Raw genomic sequence first — 23,636 nt, 5'->3', positions numbered from 1 at the left:
CAAACACGCGTGGCTGGTGACAGAGAGGAGAGAGGGGCCTAAGGAGAGATTAAGTGACTGCTAACAGTTCGACAGTTTGTCAGTGGAGACACCACCTCCAGTCTGCTCCACCAACAAGGGGACAGCTGAAGGGAGGAAAGGACTCCCCAGAGACTCACCAAGTGCAACTCTGAGTCTCCATTGCTACTACCCTCAGAATCTGGAGCAGCAACAGGGAGGGACACCAGGGTACAGAGATCTAACTGGGAAAATCAGAAGACCTATACCTCGGTGGCATAGCTGAAGGGCTGTGAAAGTCTCTTTGCATAACCACTGGATTATCTCTGCCACACCCTGCTTTATCTCTTGGTCAGGAGTCAGTGATTAAGCTAAGAAGCCTATTGATAGTTTAAAAGCCCTCAGGCTCCCATAGCCTACAGGGGGAAAAAAAAAAGGCTTTTACACCACTGAACTCCAACTCAGGGATTGAAAAAACTGTTAACTTATATAAAATGGTTAAAACAACAAGAAAAAATATTGGAGACTTGAACCAGGACAAGAGTCCAGCTAAAAGTCCTCCAGAGGGTGAAGCACAAAACAACGAGTTCAACATCCAAACATTAGCTAAGGAAATAATAACAGGAGTGAGTAAAGAATTTGAAAAAATTGTAATCAGAAATGCAGGAACAACAAATGAGAATATGGAAGAAAATTCTAATTATCTCATGATTATTAGAGAGCTGAAAGCTGAAATCTCTGAGCTAAGAAGGCAACTAGCTGAACAAGCTAAAACAGTATCAGTGCAGGGCAACAAAATAGATGAACTCCAGAAAGCAGTAGAGGGCAGAGAGAATAGAATCAATGAGGCTGAAGACAGAATTAGCAAGATTGAGGATGAATTAGAGACAACTAAAAAAGAAGTAAGAGATCTCAAAAAGAGATTAAGAGATGCTGAAAACAACAACAGAGTCCTATGGGATGACTTCAAAAGAAACAATATACGCATTATTGGTTTACCAGAGGAAGAAAGAGAAGGGGAGGAAGAAAGCATTCTCCAGGCCATAATAGCTGAAAATTTCTCTAGTCTAGACAACACCAAAGACATAAAGATTCAAGAAGCACAGAGGGTCCCAAACAGAATTAACCCAGACCTAAAGACACCAAGACATGTCATACTTAGATTGGAAAGGAATAAGGATAAAGAAAGGATCCTCAAGGCTGCAAGAGAAAAACAAAGAGTCACCTACAAAGGAAAACCCATAAGATTAGCAGCAGACTTCTCCATACAAACACTACAGGCCAGAAGAGAATGGCAAGATATCTATCGAGTGCTCAATGAGAAAGGCTTTCAGCCAAGAATACTATATCCTGCTAGACTGTCATTCAGACTAGATGGAAGCATCAAAACCTTCTCAGACAAGCAACAGTTGAAGGAAGCAACCATCACCAAGCCTGCCCTGAAAGAAGTTCTGAAAGGTCTCCTATGAACAACCAGACCACCACAAATAGGACATATATCAAAACACTCTAAAACTCTACAAGAATGGTGTTAAAATATCTTCAATCTTTGATATCAATAAATGTCAATGGCCTGAATTCACCTATTAAAAGACACAGAGTAGGAAGATGGATCAGAAAACACAACCCAACAATATGTTGTCTACAGGAAACTCACCTAACGCAACAAGACAAACACAGACTTAAAGTGAAAGGATGGAAAACTATCATTCAAGCCAATGGCCCACAAAAAAGGGCAGGAACAGCTATTTTCATATCTGACATGATAGACTTTAAAATAGATAAGATTAAAAAAGATAGGAATGGACACTACTTAATGCTCAGAGGATCAGTCAATCAAGAGGACTTAACAATTATTAACATCTATGCACCCAATGAGAAGCCATCTAAATACATCAAACTTCTACTGAAAGAGCTACAGCAATATATTAACAGTAACACAATCATAGCAGGGGACTTCAACACCCCACTCTCTCAACTTGACAGATCATCCAGGCAGAAAATCAGTAAAGACATAAGGGAGCTAAATGGAGAGATAGATAAACTAGAACTATTGGACATTTTCAGAGTCATTCATCCCAAGAAACTGGAATACACATTTTACTCAAATCCACATGGATCATTCTCAAGGATAGACCATATGTTAGGCCACAAAGACAGCATCAGCCTATTCAAGAGCATTGAAATCATCCCAAGCATCTTCTCAGACCACAGTGGAATTAAACTAACACTTAACAATCAACAAAAGAGTAGTAACAGTCCCAAAATGTGGAAGCTCAACAGTACACTTCTTAACAACTTCTGGGTCAAAGAGGAAATCAAGGAAGAAATCAAAATGTTTCGAGAGTTCAATGAAAATGAAGACACAATCTATCAAAATATTTGGGACACAGCTAAAGCAGTCCTAAGAGGGAAGTTCATAGCTATACAAGCACACATTAGGAAACAAGAAAAGGCACAAATAAACAGCCTGATTGCACATCTTAAAGACCTAGAAGAAGAACAACAAAGGAATCCTAAAGGAACCAGAAGGACAGAAATTACTAAAGTTAGGGCAGAAATAAATAACATTGAGAATAAGAAAACCATACAAAAGATCAATGAAAGTAAATGTTGGTTCTTCGAAAGAGTAAACAAAATCGACAAACCTTTAGCCAGACTCACAAAAAAAAAAAAGGGAGAAGACCCAAATAAATCGGATAGTAAATGAAAGAGGAGAAATCACAACAGACACTGCAGAAATTCAACATATCATGCGAGGCTTCTATGAACAAATATATGCCACCAAGCTAGAGAACCTGGAAGAAATGAATGATTTCCTAGATACCTACCAACTTCCAAAACTAAGTAAAGAGGAAGTGGATAACATGAACAGGCCCATCACAGCTAATGAAATTGAAACAGTTATCAAAAATCTTCCCAAAAATAAGAGTCCTGGACCAGATGGTTTTACAAATGAATTCTACAAAACTTTCAAAGAAGAACTAATACCTCTACTTTTAAAAGTCTTCCAAAAGATTGAAGACACTGGAATACTCCCTGCCAGCTTCTATGAAGCCAACATCACCCTGATACCAAAAGCAGACAGGGACACAACCAAAAAAGAAAACTACAGACCAATATCTCTGATGAACATAGATGCGAAAATATTGAACAAAATTCTAGCCAACCGGATACAGCAGTATATCAAAAAAATTGTTCATCATGACCAAGTGGGGTTTATCCCAGGCATGCAAGGTTGGTTTAATATACGGAAATCAATCAATGTGATCCACCACATCAACAAAAGCAAGACCAAAAACCACATGGTCATATCAATAGATGCAGAGAAAGCCTTTGACAAAATACAACATCCCTTTATGATCAAAACACTACAAAAAATGGGAATAGATGGAAAATTCCTGAAGATAGTGAAGTCTATATATAGCAAGCCTACAGCTAACATCATACTCAATGGTGAAAAACTGGAAGCATTTCCCCTCAGATCAGGTACTAGACAGGGCTGCCCACTATCACCATTACTATTCAACATAGTGCTGGAAGTTCTTGCCATAGCAATCAGGCAGGAGCAAGGAATTAAAGGCATACAGATTGGAAGAGAAGAAGTCAAACTCTCCTTATTTGCAAATGACATGATAGTATACATGGAAAAACCTAAGGAATCCAGCAAGAAGCTTTTGGAAATCATCAGGCAATACAGTAAGGTGTCAGGCTATAAAATTAACATTCAAAAGTCAGTGGCATTCCTCTATGCAAACACTAAGTTAGAAGAAATTGAAATCCAGAAATCAGTTCCTTTTTCTATAGCAACAAAAACAATAAAATATCTAGGAATAAACCTAACCAAAGAAGTGAAAGACTTGTATACTGAAAATTATGAGTCACTACTCAAAGAAATTGAAAAAGACACAAAGAAGTTCAAAGATATTCCATGTTCATGGGTTGGAAGAATTAACATCATCAAAATGAATATATTACCCAGAGCCATCTACAAATTTAATGCTATCCCCATCAAGATCCCAAGCACATTTTTTAGGAGAATAGAAAAAATGCTACAAATGTTTATCTGGAACCAGAAAAGACCTAGAATTGCCAAAACAATCTTGAGAAAAAAGAACAGAACCGGAGGCATCACACTGTCAGATCTCAAACTATATTATAGGGCCATTGTCATCAAAACTACTTGGTACTGGAACATGAACAGACACACTGACCAGTGGAATAGAATTGAGAGCCCAGAAATGAGGCCCCACACGTATGGACATCTAATCTTTGACAAAGGGGCTCAGACTATTATATGGGGGAAGCAGAGTCTCTTCAACAAATGGTGTTGGAAACAATGGGTTGAAACATGCAGAAGAATGAAACTGAATCACTGTATTTCACCAAATACAAAAGTAAATTCCAAGTGGATCAAGGACTTGGATGTTAGACCACAAACTATCAGATACTTAGAGGAAAATATTGGCAGAACTTTTTTCCGCATAAATTTTAAAGACATTTTCAATGAAACGAATCCAATTACAAGGAAGACTAAGGCAAGTATAAACCTATGGGACTCCATCAAATTAAAAAGCTTCTTCACAGCAAAAGAAACCACTACCCAAATCAAGAGACCCCTCACAGAATGGGAGAAGATCTTTACATGCCATACATCAGATAAGAGTTTAATAACCAACATATATAAAGAGCTTGCCAGACTCAACAACAAGACAACAAATAACCCCATCCAAAAATGGGGGGAGGACATGGACAGAATATTCACCACAGAAGAGATCCAAAAGGCCGAGAAACACATGAAAAAATGCTCCAAGTCTCTGATTGTCAGAGAAATGCAAATCAAGACAACAATGAGATATCACTTCACTCCTGTGAGAATGTCACACATCAGAAAAGGTAACAGCAGCAAATGCTGGAGAGGGTGTGGGGTCAAAGGAACCCTCCTGCACTGCTGGTGGGAATGTCAATTGGTCCAACCTCTGTGGAGAACAGTCTGGAGAACTCTCAGAAGGCTAGAAATGGACCTACCCTATGATCCTGCAATTCCCCTCCTGGGGATATATCCTAAGGAACCCAACACATCCATCCAAAAAGATCTGTGTACACATATGTTCTTGGCAGCACAATTTGTAATAGCCAAAACCTGGAAGCAACCCAGGTGTCCAACAACAGATGAGTGGCTGAGCAAGTTGTGGTATATATACACAATGGAATACTACTCAGCTGTAAAAAATGGTGACTTCACTGTTTTCAGCCGATCTTGGATGGACCTTGAAAAAATCATGTTGAGTGAAATAAGTCAGAAACAGAAGGATGAATACGGGATGATCTCACTCTCAGGCCGAAGTTGAAAAACAAGATTAGAAAAGAAAACACAAGTCGAACCTGAAATGGAATTGGAGTATTACACCAAAGTAAAAGACTCTGGGGTGGGTGGGTGGGTGGGGAGAATACAGATCCATGAAAAATGACGAATGAAATAGTGGGGGTTGTATTGTTAAATGGGAATCTGGGGAATGTTATGCATGTAAAAAAAAAAAAAAAAAAAGAAGTAGAAACGCAAAGCAGAAATTGACTGAGTTTGGAGTATGGCACCAAAGTAAGAAAGCAGAAGTACACTAGAGTTTGCATTGAGTACCTCCCTAATACTTCCTCTCCACTTTTCCAAGCTTTGGGTCCATGATTGCTCAACAATTTGTTTGGCTTTGTATGTTAACTCTCTTTTCAGTCACCAGGTTCCAGGTGTCATCAGAATGCCGGCCAGACTTCCCTGGATTGAAGACCCCACCAATGTGTCCTGGAGCTCAGCTTCCCCAGAGACCCACCCTACTAGGGAAAGAGAGAGGCAGACTGGGAGTATGGACCGACCAGTCAACGCCCATGTTCAGCGGGGAAGCAATTACAGAAGCCAGACCTTCTACCTTCTGCAACCCACAATGACCCTGGGTCCATGCTCCCAGAGGGATAGAGAGTGGGAAAGCTATCGGGGGAGGGGGTGGGATATGGAGATTGGGTGGTGGGAATTGTGTGGAGTTGTACCCCTCCTACCCTATGGTTTTGTTAATTAATCCTTTCTTAAATAAAAAATAATAATAATTTAAAAAAAAGATAGATGTACTTTTAATTATATATATAAAAAAAAAAAAGAAAAACAGGTAAGCTGAAAATAAATAATTCCTTTTTAGTATAGCAGCTACTGTGATTCTTTTATATACAGAGAGGCAGGCGCACAAAGAAAAGGTAGAATAGCATGGTCTTTGAAGTCTAACAGACTGGGTCTGAATCCTCTCTGATAGTTATAAAGCATTTAAATGTTGGCATACTACATAGCTTCTCTCTAAGCCTCAGTTTCATCAGAAGGAGATGAAAAAGTTTCCTCACATGGTTCTTCTTCTTCTAGCGTTTGCCCTTCTTCCGTAGCCAGTCAACAGCGTCAGGTTGAGCCTGATGTAAAGTTTCACATGGTAGTGAGGACTAAGTAACCTAATACTTGTAACATGCCTTGAACGGGGTCAGACACATTACACAGTACAACTAAGCTACCTGTATTAACAGAGAACAGAAGGAAGCTACACACACACACACACACACACACACACACACACACACACACACACTTGGATGGATCTTAGTTGACAAGCAGGAGAATAACACTATAGAGAAAAGAAATGATATGTACAGAATCATGGAAAAGTGTACTATTACAGGGAATTTCAAGTTTCTCTTAATCTTTCTCTCCCAACCTACTTAGTTATAAGAGCTTAATGGCAACTAACTGCAAATAGATCTACACAACCAGCATATAAAATGCAAAGTATAAATGGGGCCAGCAAAATAGCCCACCAGATAGTACAGCTGCTTTGCTGTTCATGCCACCCAGGTCTGAGTTCGGCTCCCAATGCATTGGAAGAAACTTCAGTGCTGTGGTGTCTCTCTGCCTCACTCTCTACATATGAACAAGTCAGCCTGGAGCCATGAAGCCTCAGCAGTGGTGGAAGGACAGCAGGAAGGCAGGAAAGGCAGGAAAGGGAGGCAGGCAGGAAGGCAGGAAAGGCAGGCAGGCAGACAGGCAGACAAGCAAAAGTGAAGTTGGAGACAGAATGGGTGAAACAAAACAGACTGGGTAAGGAGGAAGAAAAAATTGACAAGACTTTCAGACCAAATGGACATGGGGTAAACAAAAATAAGGAATTCAGTATGTTCAAGTTTCTGACTTCACAGTCACTAAGCTGATGGTGTAGCTACTACATTCCTTAAGGATAAAGAGCACAGAAGGAAGAACAGGTTTGCAAAGAAGATAAGGAAATTGTTTTTTGGTCAGGATGGATCCAAGGTTTTCATCCATCGCTTGGGTAGCAGTACCTAGTAGCTAGAGGCAGACAGGTCAGGAAAAGAGGTTTGGGTTAGAAACAGACTTGGGTACTGCCAACATATTAATAATATTACCAAGAAAATATAAGAGTAAGCAGGGAAAAGAAACAAACAGATACAGTCTTGTCTAGCAGTGCTAAAGGGTAGATAAAGGAAAGCTAGTGAGTATAAGAGGTAAAAGGGAAACTAAGGTCTCTGGGAACAGAGACTTTTGTCTATTTGTTGTACATTCCTAGGCTCTAGTGCAAGAAATAGCAAGACCTTAAATCTAGGGAACTAGGGTAGGATGACTAAGAGATGTCTAATAGATTTAGCAATTAAGACATTACCTTAGCAAAAACACTTGAGTAGAGTGATGAAGGCAGAAGTGATACTGCAATAGATCAGAAAAGGAAAAAAAGAAGTTAAAATAAAAAATAGAGTCCATTCTTTCTGAAAGCCTGGCTATGAAGAGGGAAGTAAGAGGACATTGGTTAGGAAAAAAAAAAAGTACCCTAAGTTTATTTGTGATAAATTGAGAAGATACAGATTCTACCTGATAAAATAAAATAAAATAAATAAACATGTACTTATGAGCAAAACATTTAAATGTAGAACAGTTCAAGATAATCCTAAATTGCTCCTAGTGATATTTTACATAGTATCAAATAAAATATAATTCATTATTTTGAAATAAAAAGCTAAAAGGAAAATATCAAAATGTTGATATACATATTCTTTTTTAAGCTTTTTAAAATTTATTTATTTGTTCCCTTTTGTTGCCCTTGTTGTTTTTTTGTTATTGTAATTATTGTTGTTGTTGTTGTTGGATAGGACAGAGAGAAATGCAAAGAGGAGGGGAAGAAAGAGGGGGGAGAGAAAGATAGACACCTGCAGACATGCTTCACCTGTGAGGTGACACCCCCCCCCAGGTGGGGAGCCAGGGGCTCAAATCAGGATCCTTACACCAGTCCTTGCATTTTGTGCCACGTGCACTTAACCTGCTGCGCTACCACCCGACTCCGGATACATATTCTTAAGTGGAACTTCCCTTGTTTTGAGTTTCTGAATTGTCCAAATTCTAGTAATAAGTTTATACCCCATTTACAAAGGAGATTGTAGGAGGTGGATAACACCAAGTTTTATCAAAATTAATTATGCTTCAAAGGCAGAAAAGACTTAAGATATTCAAGGAAACTAAGCAACATAGAAGGAAAAATACATAAGTAGGCAGAGAGCAGAAAATAAATGGAAAGTGAAAAAATAAAAGAACAGAAATAAAATCTTCATTGAAGTAACACCAAGGAGTATAAATACTGTAGAAGCATAGTAACAGACATGGATAACAGGATAAAGAAAGGCAATATATAAATAAAGACCAAAACCCATAAATAGTGTTGAATGAATTAACTAAAATCTAAAACAGATGGAATTTGTGGTCTGAAGACTCTATAAGACATTATTATTAAGATGGCTACACTCCCCAAGCTGATAGATTCAAAGCAATCTCTAGGACAATTCCTGCTGAGTTCTTTGTGTAAACTGATAAAAAGATTCTCAAAAGCGTATGGAATTGCAGGGGCCAGGCGGTGTAGCACCTGGTTAAGTGCACAAATTACCAAGAGCCCACCCCCCACCCACTCTCCACCTGCAGGGGGTCCGCTTCACAAGTGGTGAGGCATGCCTGCAGGGTCTAACTCTCCTGCTCTCATCTCCCCACCTCTCAATTTTTTTTTTCATAAACACCATTCCCACCACGAAAAGACTGTGTCTCATCCCACCCCCCAGCCCCCTGCCGCCCCGGGAAGCCGAACATCTTTCAATTTCTTTCGAAGGAAAGAAGGAAGGAAGGAAGGAAGGAAGGAAGGAAGGAAGGAAGGAAGGAAGGAAGGAAGGAAGGAAGGAAGGAAGGAAGGAAGGAAGGAAAAAAAAAAAATGGCCACCAGGAGCAGTGGATTCTTAGTGCCGGCACAGATCCCCAGTGATAACTCTGGTGGGGAAAAAAAATTGTATGGAATTACATGACACCCAGATGAGCCAAAACCATTCTGAAAAAAACAAAGTCAGAGGGTGGTCTAGAAGGTGGATAAAAGCACTAGACTCTTAAGCACGAGGTTCCGAGACATTGTATATACCAGTGATGCTCTGACTCGCCTTTTCACCTCCCCTCTCTAATATTAATAAATAAATAAGTCTCTTATTTTTAAAGAACAAAATCAAAGAACTTGCATTTTTATTTCAATGCTTGTTTTAAAGTAATAGAATCAATACATGAATATACGTACATATGAATATATATATATATATGAACAGAATACCTAAAAATAAGTCTCTATGTTGACAGCTGATTTTTCAACAAAGATGCCAACACCACCTAATGGAGAGATGATAATCTTTTCAATAAACAGTGCTGGAAAAAAAAAAATCAAAAAAAATTTTTTTTTCATTTTTTTAAAAAAGTGTTGGGACAACTGGACATCTGGTTAAGATAAGTCTTACCTCACACCAAATACAAAAACTCACTCAAACTATATCAAGAATATAACAGCAAGGAAAAAAACTAAAAAGATCTTAGGAAAATATAGTGGAAACTCTTTACAACTTTAGATTTTTGGCAAGGAATTCTTAGATATGACACTAATAACAAGAGCAATAGAAGAAAAATAATTTAGACTTCATAACAAATTTTTTGTACTTCAAAAAGCACAATTAAGAAAATGGAAGCATGATGAGAAGTAAAATGAAGGTACTATTGCTGATTTCTAGCTGTTTCAACAAGTTGGTGGATTGAGGAAGGAAATAGCTAAAAATGTAAGTTTTTAAAAGTTCTGCACAATGCAATACTATTCAGCTATAAAAAAAAAAAAGAAAGAAAGAAATCTGCTACATTTCAGATAGACTTGGAAAAAAGCATGTTAAGCAAGATTAGTCAGGAAAAAAAAGAAAGGACTATTGCCAAATGACTTCACTTAAAGGTGGAACTAAAGAAACAAAGAAAGGGAAAACATAGGGTGAAACTGATTAACTGTGACCTACTGTAACAAAGTCAAGAATTCTAAAGTGAGGAGGTGGTAGAGGATAAGAGTAGAGGAAGATTGCAGCTGGCCCTGGGTGCTGTACACAGACATTTATCATGGAGATAAGAAGATAAACTCGTGTGACAACTGTCTTATAAATCATTATTTCCCCCAGTAAAGTGGTTTTAAATGAATGAAAAAAGTGATGATCAAATAGCAGTAAAAATATCTGGAAATCATATACACGTATATGTGTGTATACATGTCGATGGCCTCTATCTAGAATTTATAAAAACTCTAATATATAAAGAACTCTGGAAACTTAATAAAGACAATCAAATTGGACGAAAGATCTAACAGATTAACTCCCTAAAGAAAACATTCAATTAAACAAACACATGAAAAGATGCTTGGTGTCGTGTATACTTTAAAAAGGTGGAAGGAAAAAGATAAACATTCACACATGCTTGATATATCATTAGCCATCAGGAAAATGCATGACGAGGTATCACTTCATATCTTCTAGGATGGATAGAATAAAAAAGTTGGGTAACAAGTGTAGTTAGCCAAGAGGTAAAAAACTGAAGCCCTAGGGCCTAGTGGTGGTGCACATGGTTAAGCACACATGTCACAATGTGCAAGGATCTGGGTTCAAGCCTCAGGTCCCCTCCTGTAGAGGGAAAGTTTTGCAGGTGGTGAAGAGTGTTGCGTCTTTCTTTTTTTTCCTAACTTTTAAAAAAATATGTATTTATTCTCCTGACACCTTTTGTTGTCCTTGTTTTTTTATTGTTGTTGTTATTATTGTTGTTATTGATGTCGTTGTTGTTGGATAAGACAGAGAGAAATGGAGAGAGGAGGGGGAGATAGAGAGGAGGAGAGAAAGACACCTTTCACCTTTCACCTGCCTGTGAAGCGACTCCTTTGCAGGTGGGGATCCCGAGGCTCGAACCAGAATCCTTCCGCCAGTCCTTGTGCTTTGCGCCACCTGCTTAACCCGTTGCACTACCGCCCAATTCCCGAGTGTGTCTTTCTGTCTCTCTCCCTCACTATCACCCCTTCCCTCTCGATTTCTGGCTGTTTCTATTCAATAAAAGAAATACAAATTTAAAAAGATAATAAAAAAAATGAAGCCCTCATAAAGCTGGTAGGAATGTGAAACTCCAGCGTCTTTGGAAAATATCTTGGAAGTTTTTCAAGTAAGTAAACAGCACAGAGCTACCATATGACTAACAATTCGATTGTTAGGTATATGCCTAAGAGAAGTACACACACATCTACACCGAAATCTGGACATAAACATGTTACTGTAACAGCTGAAAAAAGTGAAAATAACCTATATGTTCACAAATAGACAAACCATGGTATATCCGTATAATGGAATGGTATTTTAGCAAAAAAAAAAAAAAAAAAAAAAAGATGACAAAAAGATGACTGTTATATAGTAGGGATGAACACTGAAAACATTGTTAAGTGAAAGAAAGCAGTCGTAACAGATCACAATATAGTATATGATTCTACTCATTTGACAAAACCCCTAAGACAAAACTACTATATAGAGAGAGAAAGTAGGACAATGGTTTATTTGCACTGGGGTGTGAGACAGGAGAAAACTGGGGCAGGACGATAAAGGAGTGGCAGTGTAGTCTGGGAGGTGGCACAGTGAATAAAGCACTGGACTCTCAAGAGCGAGGTCCTGAGTTTAATCCCCAGCAGCACATGTGCCAGAGTGATGCCTGGTTCTTTCTCTCTCCTCCTATCTTTCTTATTAATAAGCAAAATTTAAAAATAAATAAATAAAGGAATGGCAGTTAAGGGGCTAGGATTTCTTCTTAAGTGAATAAAATGTTTTATGAGTGAATGTAGTGATGACTGAAAATACTTAACACAACTGAATTATACATTTTAAATATGTGAGTTGTGTGGCATGTGAAAGATATCTCAGTAAAACTGCTAAAATACTAATAAGAATGCTAATGAAAAGTTTAAAAGGATCAACAATTCTTGTGACCCCCCAAAAATTTAAAAATGGAATTGCAAGATAATATCAATGTTGGAAACTGCTAGACAAATTATTTGACAAAGGAAAGAAATAAGTATAAAAATTGGAAGAGAAATAAAATCATTTTTTTTTGGTAATGATGTGATTATTTAACTGCAAAACCTTGAAAAACTATTATAGATAACACTAGAATGTCAAAGATGGTAAAGTCCAAAATCAATGCTCAGTTATTAATAGCAGTTCAACATTCAGACAAGATAAAAGCGAGCAGAACCCAGTTTATAACAGCAGCAACAAAAAGATAAAATAGTAAGGAATACACAGAACAAGAAGTGTTAAAGACCAGTATTAGAAGGAGAATTTTTTAAAATACTTTTTATATTTTTATTTATTCATTTATTTATTCCCTTTTGTTACCCTTGTTGTTTTACTGTTGTTGTTGTTATTGATGTCATTGTTGGATAGGACAGAGAGAAATGGAGAGAGGAAGGGAAGATAGAGAGGAGGAGAGAAAGATACACACCTGCAGACCTGCTTCACCACCTGTGAAGCGACTGCACTGCAGGTGGGGAGCCGGGGGCTCGAACCGGGATCCTTACACCGGTCCTTGTGCTTTGCGCCACTTGCGCTTAACCTGCTGTGCTACCGCCCGACTCCCAGAAGGAAATTTTAATGTTATTTAAGAATGCAAATTACTTGAGCAAGAAGTGAAAAAAGAAAAAAAATATATATATATGTTCTTGTACAGAAGATCAAACCACAAAGAAAACGTCAGTTATCTTTAAATCAATGTATACAATGTAGTACCAATTAAAAAATACGAATGGGAGAGGGAAGCCTGAAAAGTTAATTCTAAGTTTTATAGAAAATAAAGAAGAAAGAGCACGTGGCGCAAAACGCAAGGACCAGTGTAAGGAACCCGGTTCGAGCCTCTGGCTCCCCACCTGCAGGGGAGTCGCTTCACAAGTGGTGAAGCAGGTCTGCAGGTGTCTATCTTTCTCTCCTCCTCTCTGTCTTCCCCTCCTCTCTCCATTTCTCTCTGTCCTATCCAACAACGACGACATCAATAGCAACAACAATAATAACTGCAACAATAAAACAGCAAGGGTGAAAAAAGCGAATAAATAAATAAAATAAAATATTTGGAAAAAAAAGAAAAGAAGAATATCCAGGGACACTGAATGGTGGTGCACCTAGCTGAGTGCACAAATGACCGTGTGCAAGGACCCTGGTTCAAGTAGCCAGTCTCCACCCGCAGAATTATATGTGCTACAAGTGTCTCTCTCTTTTCCCTCCCCTCTCTCCCTCTCTCTTCTCTCTCAATTTTTTGCCTCTATCCAAAATAAATAATTAATTTAATTTTTTAAAAGTTATTACAAAAATTATACAAGAAAATTCTGGGAAATGAAACGAGATTATTAATGAATGGGATCACTAGGTATTAGCAGATAAACTGATTAACGAGCCAGAATAAAAGTCCAGTGATCACCCCGAATTGCATACAGCAACTAAGACACATATAGGCCGCGCTTCCATAGAATACTAACTAACGTTGTAGTCACTTGGAAGAAAAGAAAAATTCTACCTCAATACTTCCTTACATTTTATATGGGTAAAGGTATTTTAACTTTAAAACAAAATTTTAAAAAGCACCAGATTAAAATTTTTATTTTAACCAATTTTTTTGTTAGAAATAATGAAATAGGGAAAGAATTTTCTTGTAACACTAAAGCTAAAAGTCCAAAGAGAATAGATAATTAAAACTAAAAGAAAATTTCACTTTTGCTAAATAAATATGTTTTATAAGCAAGGTAAAAAGCCAAATTACAAACTATGATATTTATCTGTAGCTCATGTCAAAGACTAAGAACTAATTTCCTTAAAATACAGAATTCTTAAGAACAATATGGAACATTCCAACTAAAAAATGAGCAAAAAACAGAAAAAGACGAGCAAAAACAGTTTAAGAAAATGCTATAAATGATGAAGACGAATATACTTCCACGTATATTTTTAGATGAAAAATACATGCCTATTAAATTGACAATTTAAAAACGCTTGTTAATCTACTCTGTTCCAACATTATAAAAAGCCAGTTCACTTTAAAACAGTGGCCATAAACTTGTAAAGCCTCTATAGATGGCAATTTGATAGTAACGATCAAAAATTAAATACTACAGGGCCATGGTGGGTCAGCAGCAGAATGCATGCCTGCAGTACGTGAGACCACCAAGGACAAAAGCAAGGGAAGCTCTATGGATGGTGGAGCAGTGTTTTGGTGGTGGTGTCTGTTTCTCTGCCTCTAAAAACATGAAAGTGAAAACTCGGGCCAGGATAATAGCTCAGTGGCATTTCATATGCTCAAGGTCTTTGGTTTGTTCCCCAGTAACACATAAGATTAAAAACAAACACACAAACAACAACAACAACAAAAAACCACTTGTGTGTGTTATATATAATTAAATATATACCCTTTGACCTAGCAATTGTACCTCTAGGAATTTATTTTAAAAACAGATTCACTGGTGTGCCAAATTATACATGCACAGACTATTCATTTAATCATTTGCTTTAGCAAGATTGTAAACATTTTAAGTGCCCATCCAAAGAAATGTCCCCATTTCTCCCCATCCAACCAGTCATTAGCTTACATGGGCATATTCTGACGGAAAAGATGCACAAGAATTGCACTATTAGTTGAATCTAAAAAAGGAAGACAGTTACTTCAAGTTCAGAAAAAGGAAAACTGGACCTTCACTTCACCATAGCTTATTTTGTTTCTATCATTTCGATTTTATACAATGAACACAGATCATATTTAAATTTCAAGTTAATATTTCAGTATTATTTTTACCTAGGCTTACCAATTGTTGTTTTTCCTCCTCCTTAGATTTTTCCAGTTCACATTAGCAACAATACTTAACTGTTAGTTTCCCAGTTCACATTAACAATAATGTTTAACAATTTTCTAGCTAATACACGCTGTTTGATCAAACTCATAGTTAAATCATTATCCATTATTCCCAACATCTCCCAATACCTGAGCTCTACTTCTGCATGTAATGCATATTCTACACACGTACACATACACACACACCACTGTTCCTTTCAAGTAAAGAGATTATGAGTTGGCAGAAATCCAGGACTAAGAAGTTATGAATTTCTTAGCCTATTGTACTTGAGGAGACAGCAAAAAGACAAGACGCTATTCAAGTAAGCTTCCACAAAATAGCATTTGTGCTGTCACTGCAAATGTAAGGTCTGGTTTGCTCACTATTTTATATGTTTCAGAGCATGATTTTACCCATTTGTCCAGAGTCAATAGGGCTACAGGGGATTGAACCACACCAATCAATCAAATTCACAAGAATTGCTTACATGTAACACCAATGTAGCCATTTCAATCTAATAAAATGGGTATAGATATAGATATGTGTGCACATACATATACATTTGATGTGTCTGGTGTCAAATAACATCTACTGCAGAATCACACAAATGGCAAACATGTTTAAAGACAATCACATGTTGTGTGTCTAGAGAGAAAAGATCAGGTCAGAAGCATGTGAAGACGCCCCTGAAAAACAGTGTGTCAAACTGAGAATATAAGAAAAAAAAAGTTCTAGTAAGGTAGCCAGGGAGGTGGCAGGAAGAAGGCAGGATTTGCACATGTAGGGTTTGATCCCCAGCATCGTATATCTCTTTTTCATGAGAAAGAAATAAATCTATGAGGGCGAGGGAGACACATAATGGTTATGCAAAAATCTTCATGCTTGAGTTTCTGAGGTTCCAGGTTCAGTCTCCAGCGCCACCATAAGGCAGAGCTGGGCAATGCTCTGGTCAAAAACATCTGAATAAATATACAAAAAAAATAAGTTAAAATACAAGGACAGAATGCATGAGCTATCCTCTGCTGATGGCCTAGCCCTGTGACAGGCTGGAGCATGTCTTTGGAGGGGGGAAAAGATGCTCTTTGAAGCAAGTGACGATAATGCAGACTTAGCTGTAGAATTAGAGAAGGGCCAGAGCACCCAGTGACTTTTATGTAATAGTAAGGACTTTTGCTTTATCCTGCCAAACAGAAACACAATGCAGATCAGAGCACATCTGTGTCTTCGAAAAGATTAGTGTAATATAGGAATGGGGGGGAGGGGTTTGCAAAATTTGCAGCAGAAAAGGACTGAGAATGTAGCTCTATGGTAGAGTGCATGCAGTACACATAGAAGATCCTGGGTCCAATCCCCCAGGGCACCAAAGAAAGAAAAGGAAGGAAAGAGAAGAAAGGAAAAAAAACAAAACAAAACAGAGAATGAGGAAGACTGCATGGAAGACTACGGCAGGAGACCTGAGTGAGCGATGATAGCTGCATGATCTGCAGTTAAGGCGAAAGCAAAAGAAATAGGACTGATTGGTTACACCTAAAATGCAGAGGAGATGAAAACATGGGGGGCAAATTTTAGGTTGGCATAAATGTGTGGATAAAGGTGATATTACTGATGGAGCAAGAGAATACTACAAGAAAAGCAGATTGCTGTTCATTTTAAGAACTGAGTACAGGGTAGAGATGCAAACAATTAGGAAAGGGTTCTGAATAAGTATCAATATCTGGATATACTGGCAGAGAGGGATAGACATGGAAGATGGGGGCTGAGTTCAAAGGCTAGAGAAATTCAGGTTCAATGACTTAAAAAAAATGTTATATCTCTCGAGTCAACCATAAAACATATCTAGAGAACTCTAAGCACCCCATCACCTAAAATAACCTTAAATATCTCAAGATAAAATTTTTCAATTAAGGAAGGGAATAACAAGGAGGGGTAAATATTACATTTAGGATAATAAAATATAGGTGTGGCTGCCCTGGAAGTGGCGCAGTGAATATAGCACTGGACTTAGAAACAGGAGGTACCTAGTTTGATCCCAACCATCACATCTGCCAGATTGATGATCCGGTTCTCTCTTTCACAGTACTAAATAAATCATTTTAAAAAAATAGGAAAAAAATTCAAAGTAAAATGTTGAGCTATGAGATGGTTCAAATTCTAAGAGTGAGCAAACAAGAGAGGCTGGGGGCTTGGGAAAGGAGAAGTGAAATGTCAGTGGCGGGGGGCAAAAGAGAAGATGCTGGTGACCCCATGGCAAGATTTTTCACAATTTAGACACATTTATCTTCACCTCTGGACAAATGGTTGTTCCTGGCCTTGTGTGCTAAGGGAATGCAGAAATAGTTCCACACCTAAGCCCCTTGTTGCAAATCATGGCTTCCAGTGCCATCAGGTGGTGGCAGTGAGGAAGTGTACCAACCAGGTATCTGGAGCCTGGATATGCCTGTATGAGCCCACAGTATGATTTATCTAAGACTGAAGACCTAAAAATTGAAGTAGTTTAGGACAAACTGGTGTTTCATCTTCGGGTCTGGCAAAGACACACAAGTATATAGGTTTCTGCTATAAATTTAAAAGGAAAAACATTTTTCCTTTTTTATTCATGCTAACATATATTCTAGAATACACTGTCTCTTGCTACATATCAAACCAGGCTCCTGGTACTGTATATTATGTAATTAACGATTCAAACTGCATCAACATTCATTTTAGTAGTGCTTAATAAAGGTCAACATGCATTTCTAGCACATATCTGTAATCTTTCCACAAACATAATCGACCATCTCATACAATATGCAACATTTCCTTTGTCATCCAATTGTTCAATAACAATTTCTGACTATATGCACAAGGCAGAGTGGCAAATACAATTCAAAATCCATCATGTTCCCAAACACATCAGCTAAACAAATATATCACTGATAAAATCAACTTCCATATTGTTCACACACACACAAAAAAATCACAGTGAATGATTAACACATTATTCCTGATAGTTCTCCCCCATGGAAAAACAATAATAAGCTTGCCCAATATAACATTTGCTTTATATGCAATATTTACTTCCCTACCTACTACAAAGAAGTCACTTACAAATGCACTCTTTAAAGCTGTCTGCACACACATCTATCGATTTGATTTGTATTTGTTTTTGAAGGCATCTAAACCCAAGGATGTGGGGAATTTGTAGACGAAAATGTGACAAGATGGCATTTTGGGTGCTTTTTTTTTTTTTTTCGAGTCTCAACCAGTTGTTTTGACATTGCAGCCACGATGTAGTGTTGTCACTATTTTTGCATATTCTTGGACCTCGTTGTCTCCCCTTAAAAATCCAAACACTACTATTCATTCCGTCTCAGAACGTTCCAAAATATTAATCAGTCAACTAGTTCTCCCTAATTCTCTTGGCTGGTTCCCACCCACCCATTCCCCAAACCCTTCCTCTCCCTCTCCCTCCCCCTCCCGCTCCTCTCTGAATACCTAACTCCTATCACACATTCGAGGTGGTTTTATTTCTTTATTTACAAAATCACTCTTTGGAATGCTCTTTCCTCTTAGCTCCTCAACTTAGCACCTCTTTTAAAGACAATTTCCCACAGCCGGGTGCCAATGTCTTTCTTTAAGCGTAGCGAACTGCGGAAGAAGGCAAGACTACAAGTCGAGGAAGCCAAATATTTAGGAATGTCAGTGAGACAGCTGCCTCTCCTTGGGAAAGAAAACACAACTCTCAACATATAGCATTCCACCGAGCAAAAGAGACTTTTTTGTTTTGTTTTGTTTTGCCCCCCATCCCACCCCCGCTGTGTTCCTGACCTCGGAGACCCCTTTCCTTTTCTCTATGCCCCAGCCCCTCTGCTGTGCTGTGGGGCCTGCCTTTCCTCCTCCCATGGAAAAGAAAGCCATGGGAGAAAAAGAAAGGTGGGGAGCTGAGGTGGGGGGACAGTCACCTCCCCACCGCGCCCGCAAGCTGTCAGGACCTCGTCCCACGACTCACCTGGCAGGTGCGGCCGCCCGGAGAGTTGCACGAAGCGGTTGAGCTGGCCAGTCCCCCGACCCCCGCTGCCCCCGCTGCCCCCGCCGGCCCCGCTACCTCCACCGCCGCCGCCACCGCCTGCGGCGCCTCCTCCCCTCCGGCGGTTCCTGTCCCAGCCCTGGGCGGCCGACATGACCAGCTAACGAGAGCCGCAGCCCGGGTCCCGGCTGCCCCTGGCCCGGCGGCACTAGCGGAGCCTCCTTCCTGGGCTCCTCAAGAGACCCAGGAGACAGGGGAAGGGGGAGCGCCCGGTTTTGATCAGGGACCAATGACTGACTTCCTTGGTGACAGACAGCCAATAGTAAGCCATATTCTTGGTAGGTGGAGGGAGGCGGGGTGAGACGTGGTAACCATAGCTATGGCTGGGGGAAAAAAAAACGAGGGTGGGGGGGCGGAGGAAGGCAGAAGCAGCCACTCATCACTCTCATCCACCGCGTTCGGCGGGCCCGCGTCCCTGATTCTGGCAGGATCAGGCGGGCCAATCGAAGGCCGAGTGCCAGAGGCCACGCCTGCAGAGAGTCCCGGGGCACCCGGCTTGTTCAGTGTACCGGAGCGTTTCCCCCATAACCTCTGAATCAGATCTAAGCTATGCATGCAGCACACATATAGGAGGCCGAAGCAGTGTCCCTTCAGCTTTACAGACTGGAAGTCCTGTCCCTGATCCCCGGTGACAACACACAAAGGACTCCCAGGCAGGGGGCAAGGGGTGGAGTCAAGGATTAAATGTAAGAAAGAAGTATTCCTGGTTTCATTTGTCTTGTCTTTCTGCCCTATTGATTGAACTCCCTAGTTCCACTTCAGCTGTGTCCCAACCGATCATAATTCTTTAACCAGGGTAACAAACTTGCAAGCTCTCCTGTCACAGAAATACCTAAGTAAGACAACCCCTATCCCCACTTCCCGTGAGAAAACGTTTCTAGCATTTCACATTAATAAAGATTTTCTTTTTCTTCTTCTTTTTTTAAATAACACCCGACAGCAAGCAGAAGGTCGAGGAAAGGGTATTGTCCCAGATGACAGACGGGTATGTAAATGTTCTTGCGGGATCAAACCTCTTTCAGTTCGTGGAAGATATAAATCAACTTAAAGACAGGGGCAAGTACGGAAGATCAAGATGGAAGGGCCATGTAGAAGTGCAGATCAAGAATTTTCTATTGTTCCCAAATTAAACAGAAACGTTGGCTCTGAACTTGCTGGCCGCAGTGCAAAGTGGGAAAATTTAGATTGTTTCCTGATGTTTAAAAGTGACAAGGGGAAAGGATAGGAATTTCTCAAGGGAAACAACAAAACTTCTCGATATTCTTATATCTGGTGGATTTTTCTTCTTCCTCTTTTATTTTAGTTTTTCACTCGTGACACTTAATATGCATATTACATGATGTGAAGAAAAACTGCCCTCCAAGTCCTGCTATGCAAATTTCAGGTCGTCACTTATCTCGCTTCTTGTTTTTTTGTTTCTTATTTTTTGTAAACCAGAACACTGCTTAACTCTGGCTTCTGGGTGTGGAGGTGGATTGAACCTGGGACCTAGGAGCCTTGGGCTGGGGTGTCACTCTACATAACCACTATGCTATCCACCTCCATCCATCTGTTCACTTACTTTCAGTCCCTGGGGGCTGGTATTTAACGCTTTCAGCCCAACAACTTATAAAATGTTGGATAGGTTTTTAAACATCACTTTACAATAAGAAAATTAAATGATACTCATATATATATTTATATATATATATATTTTTTTTAGAAAAATTACCCTTGAATACCCAGATAATAAAGGGGGAAAATTCTTACTGGAGTATTGCAAGTAACAAATACAGATGGAATGACAGACAATCACTATTTTGCTATCACTACTAAACTCAACGATCTACCCATTGAGAACCAACCTCTGCTAGTGTTACAAAATAAAATATGAGGGGAGTTGGGCTGTAGCACAGCCAGGTGGCGCAAAGCGCAAGGACCTGCGTAAGGATCCGGGTTCCAGCCCCCAGCTTCCCACCTGCAGGGGCCTAGTCACTTCACAGGAGGTGAAGCAGATCTGCAGGTGTCTATCTTTCTCTCCCCCTCTCTGTCTTCCCCCCCCCCTCTCCATTTCTTTCTGTCCTATCCAACAATGATAACAGCAATAACAACAATAATAACTACAACAATAAAACAAGGGCAACAAAAGGGAATAAAATAAATATTTTTAAAAACATTTATTTATTTATTCCCTTTTGTTGCCCTTGTTGTTTTATTGTAGTTGTTGATCTCGTTGTTGTTGGATAGGACAGAGAGAAATGGAGAGAGGAGGGGAAGACAAAGAAGGGGAGAGAAAGATAGACACCTGCATTCCTGTTTCACTGCTTGTGAAGCGACTCCCCTGCAGGTGAGGAGCCGGGGGCCCGAACCGGGATCCTTACACTGGTCCTTGTGCTTAGCGCCACCTTCGCTTAACCCGCTGAGCTACTGCCCAACTCCCAAAATAAATATTTTTTAAAAATAAAATATGACACATATGTCCCAAGGACATAAACATAACTCTGAAACAAGTCTTGTAGGAAACAAAAGGAAAGAAACTGGATTGCATTAGACTTCTATAACTACCAATTTATATGAACTATATAGGGGATTAAAAAAAAAAAAGGGCATCAGAAACTACTACAAAAACGCGAAGAGCAGGATTCAAACTATAGAAACTCTACAAGATAAATAAACCAGTGGGGCCAGGTGGTGGCGCATCTGGTTGAGAGCACGTGTTACAGTGTGCAAGGACCAGGGTTCAAACCCCTGGTTCCTAGCTGCACGGGGAAACCTTCACAAGCAAGGAAGCATGTTGCAGATGTAGCTATGTCCCTCGTCCTCTCTATCCCACTTCCCTGTGATGACTTCCCTCCGTCTTATCAAATAAAATAAAGTTTAAAAAATGTGACTCAGGGGTCGGGCGGTAGCACAGTGGTTAAGCGCACATGGTGGTAAACGCAAGGACCTGCTTAAGCATTCCAGTTCAAGCCCCTTGCTCCCCATCTGAAGGGGGTCGCTTCATGGGTGGTGAAGCAGATCTGTAGGTGTCTGTCATTCTCTCCCCCTTTCTATCTCCCTCTCCTCTCTCCATTTCTCTCTGTCCTAACCAACAATAATGACACCAGTAACAATAATAATAATTACCACAACAACGATAAAACGAGGACAACAAAAGGGGAAAAAATAGCCTCCAGGAGCAGTGGATTCATGGTGCAGGCACTGAGCCCCAGCAATAACCCTGGAGGCAAGAAAAAAAAAAGTAACTCAGTCAAGACTAGACTTGCCTGTTTGAGGTCATGGGCTCTATCACTGGGGACTGCCTAAGCCAGAGTGTATCTCCCTCTCCCTCCTCCTCTTCCTCTCCCTCCCCTCAAAGAATTATATATGTGAATTGTGTCTTTAAAAAAAAGCTGATGTGGTCTAGGAGGTGGCGCAATGGATAAAGCAATGGACTCTCAAGCATGAAGTCCCAAGTTCAGTTCCTGGCAGCACATGTCCCAGAGAGCGATGTCTGGTTCTTTCTCTTTCTCTTCCTATCTTTCTTATTAATAAATTTAAAAAATCTTTAAAAAAAAAAGAAAAAGAAAAATCTGTTAAGAAGGAGAGACTAGGGAGTAGAGCAGTAGCAGCGGGTTAAGTGCACTTTGGCACAAAGCGCAAGGACCAGCACAAGTTGGAATCCAGTTGGAGCCCCCGGCTCCCCACCTGCAGAGGAGTCATTTCACAAGTGGTGTAGCAGGTCTGCAGGTGTCTATCTTCCTCTCCTGCTCTTTGTCTTCCCCTCCTCTCTCCATTTCTCTCTGTCCTATCCAACAACAATGACATCAATAACAACAACAATAAAAAAGGGTGACAAAAAGGGAAAATAAATAATTTTAAAAAAATTTTTTTTAAAAAAAGGAGACTAGGGGGCGGGTGGTGACACACGTGGTTGAGCACACATATTGCAATGCACAAGGACCCAGGTTTGAGCCTCTGGTCCCCACCTGCAGGGGGAAAGTTTTGAGAGTGAAGCAGGGCTGCAGGTATCTTTCTGTCTCTCTCCCTCTCTATCTCCCCCTTCCTCTCAATTTCTGACTGTCTCTATCTAATAAATAAATAAAGATAATAAAAAAAATTAAAGAACGTTAAAAAAAATTTTTTTTTAAAGGAGAGACTTAAGAGAGGAGGAGGGTGTACTGCACCAAAGTAAAGGTCTCTGGGGTGTGAGTGTGGGGAGACTACAGGTCCAAAAAAGATGACAGAGGACCTAGTGGGGGTTGTATTGGGGTTATATATGGAAAACTGGAAAATTTTATGCATGTACAAACTATTGTATTTACTTTTGAATGTAAAGCATTAATCCCCCAATAAAG

The 23,636-nt window shown here is 39.6% G+C and overlaps 1 protein-coding gene across 3 annotated transcripts in view; it reads right to left on the bottom strand.

Annotated features, from left to right (window-relative positions):
* KLHDC10 (kelch domain containing 10) overlaps window positions 1–19,550 on the bottom strand; it is a 69,150-nt gene extending 49,600 nt beyond the window's left edge. Inside the window, exon 1 of one of the 3 annotated variants that reach the window (XM_007524198.2) lies at window positions 19,243–19,550. In XM_007524198.2, the coding sequence (XP_007524260.1) occupies window positions 19,243–19,414 (172 nt within the window). In that variant the 5' untranslated portion in view covers window positions 19,415–19,550. The remainder of the gene's footprint in view (window positions 1–19,242) is intronic. The other 2 variants (XM_060196553.1, XM_060196554.1) reach the window with 2 other exon arrangements.
* Window positions 19,551–23,636: the final 4,086 nt, after the last annotated feature.

This window comes from Erinaceus europaeus, chromosome 8, assembly GCF_950295315.1.
Source record: "Erinaceus europaeus chromosome 8, mEriEur2.1, whole genome shotgun sequence".
Classification (NCBI taxonomy): Eukaryota; Metazoa; Chordata; class Mammalia; order Eulipotyphla; family Erinaceidae; genus Erinaceus; species Erinaceus europaeus.
The sequence above is the reverse complement of the archived record's forward strand: the minus strand, read 5'-3'. Positions and strand labels throughout refer to the sequence as shown.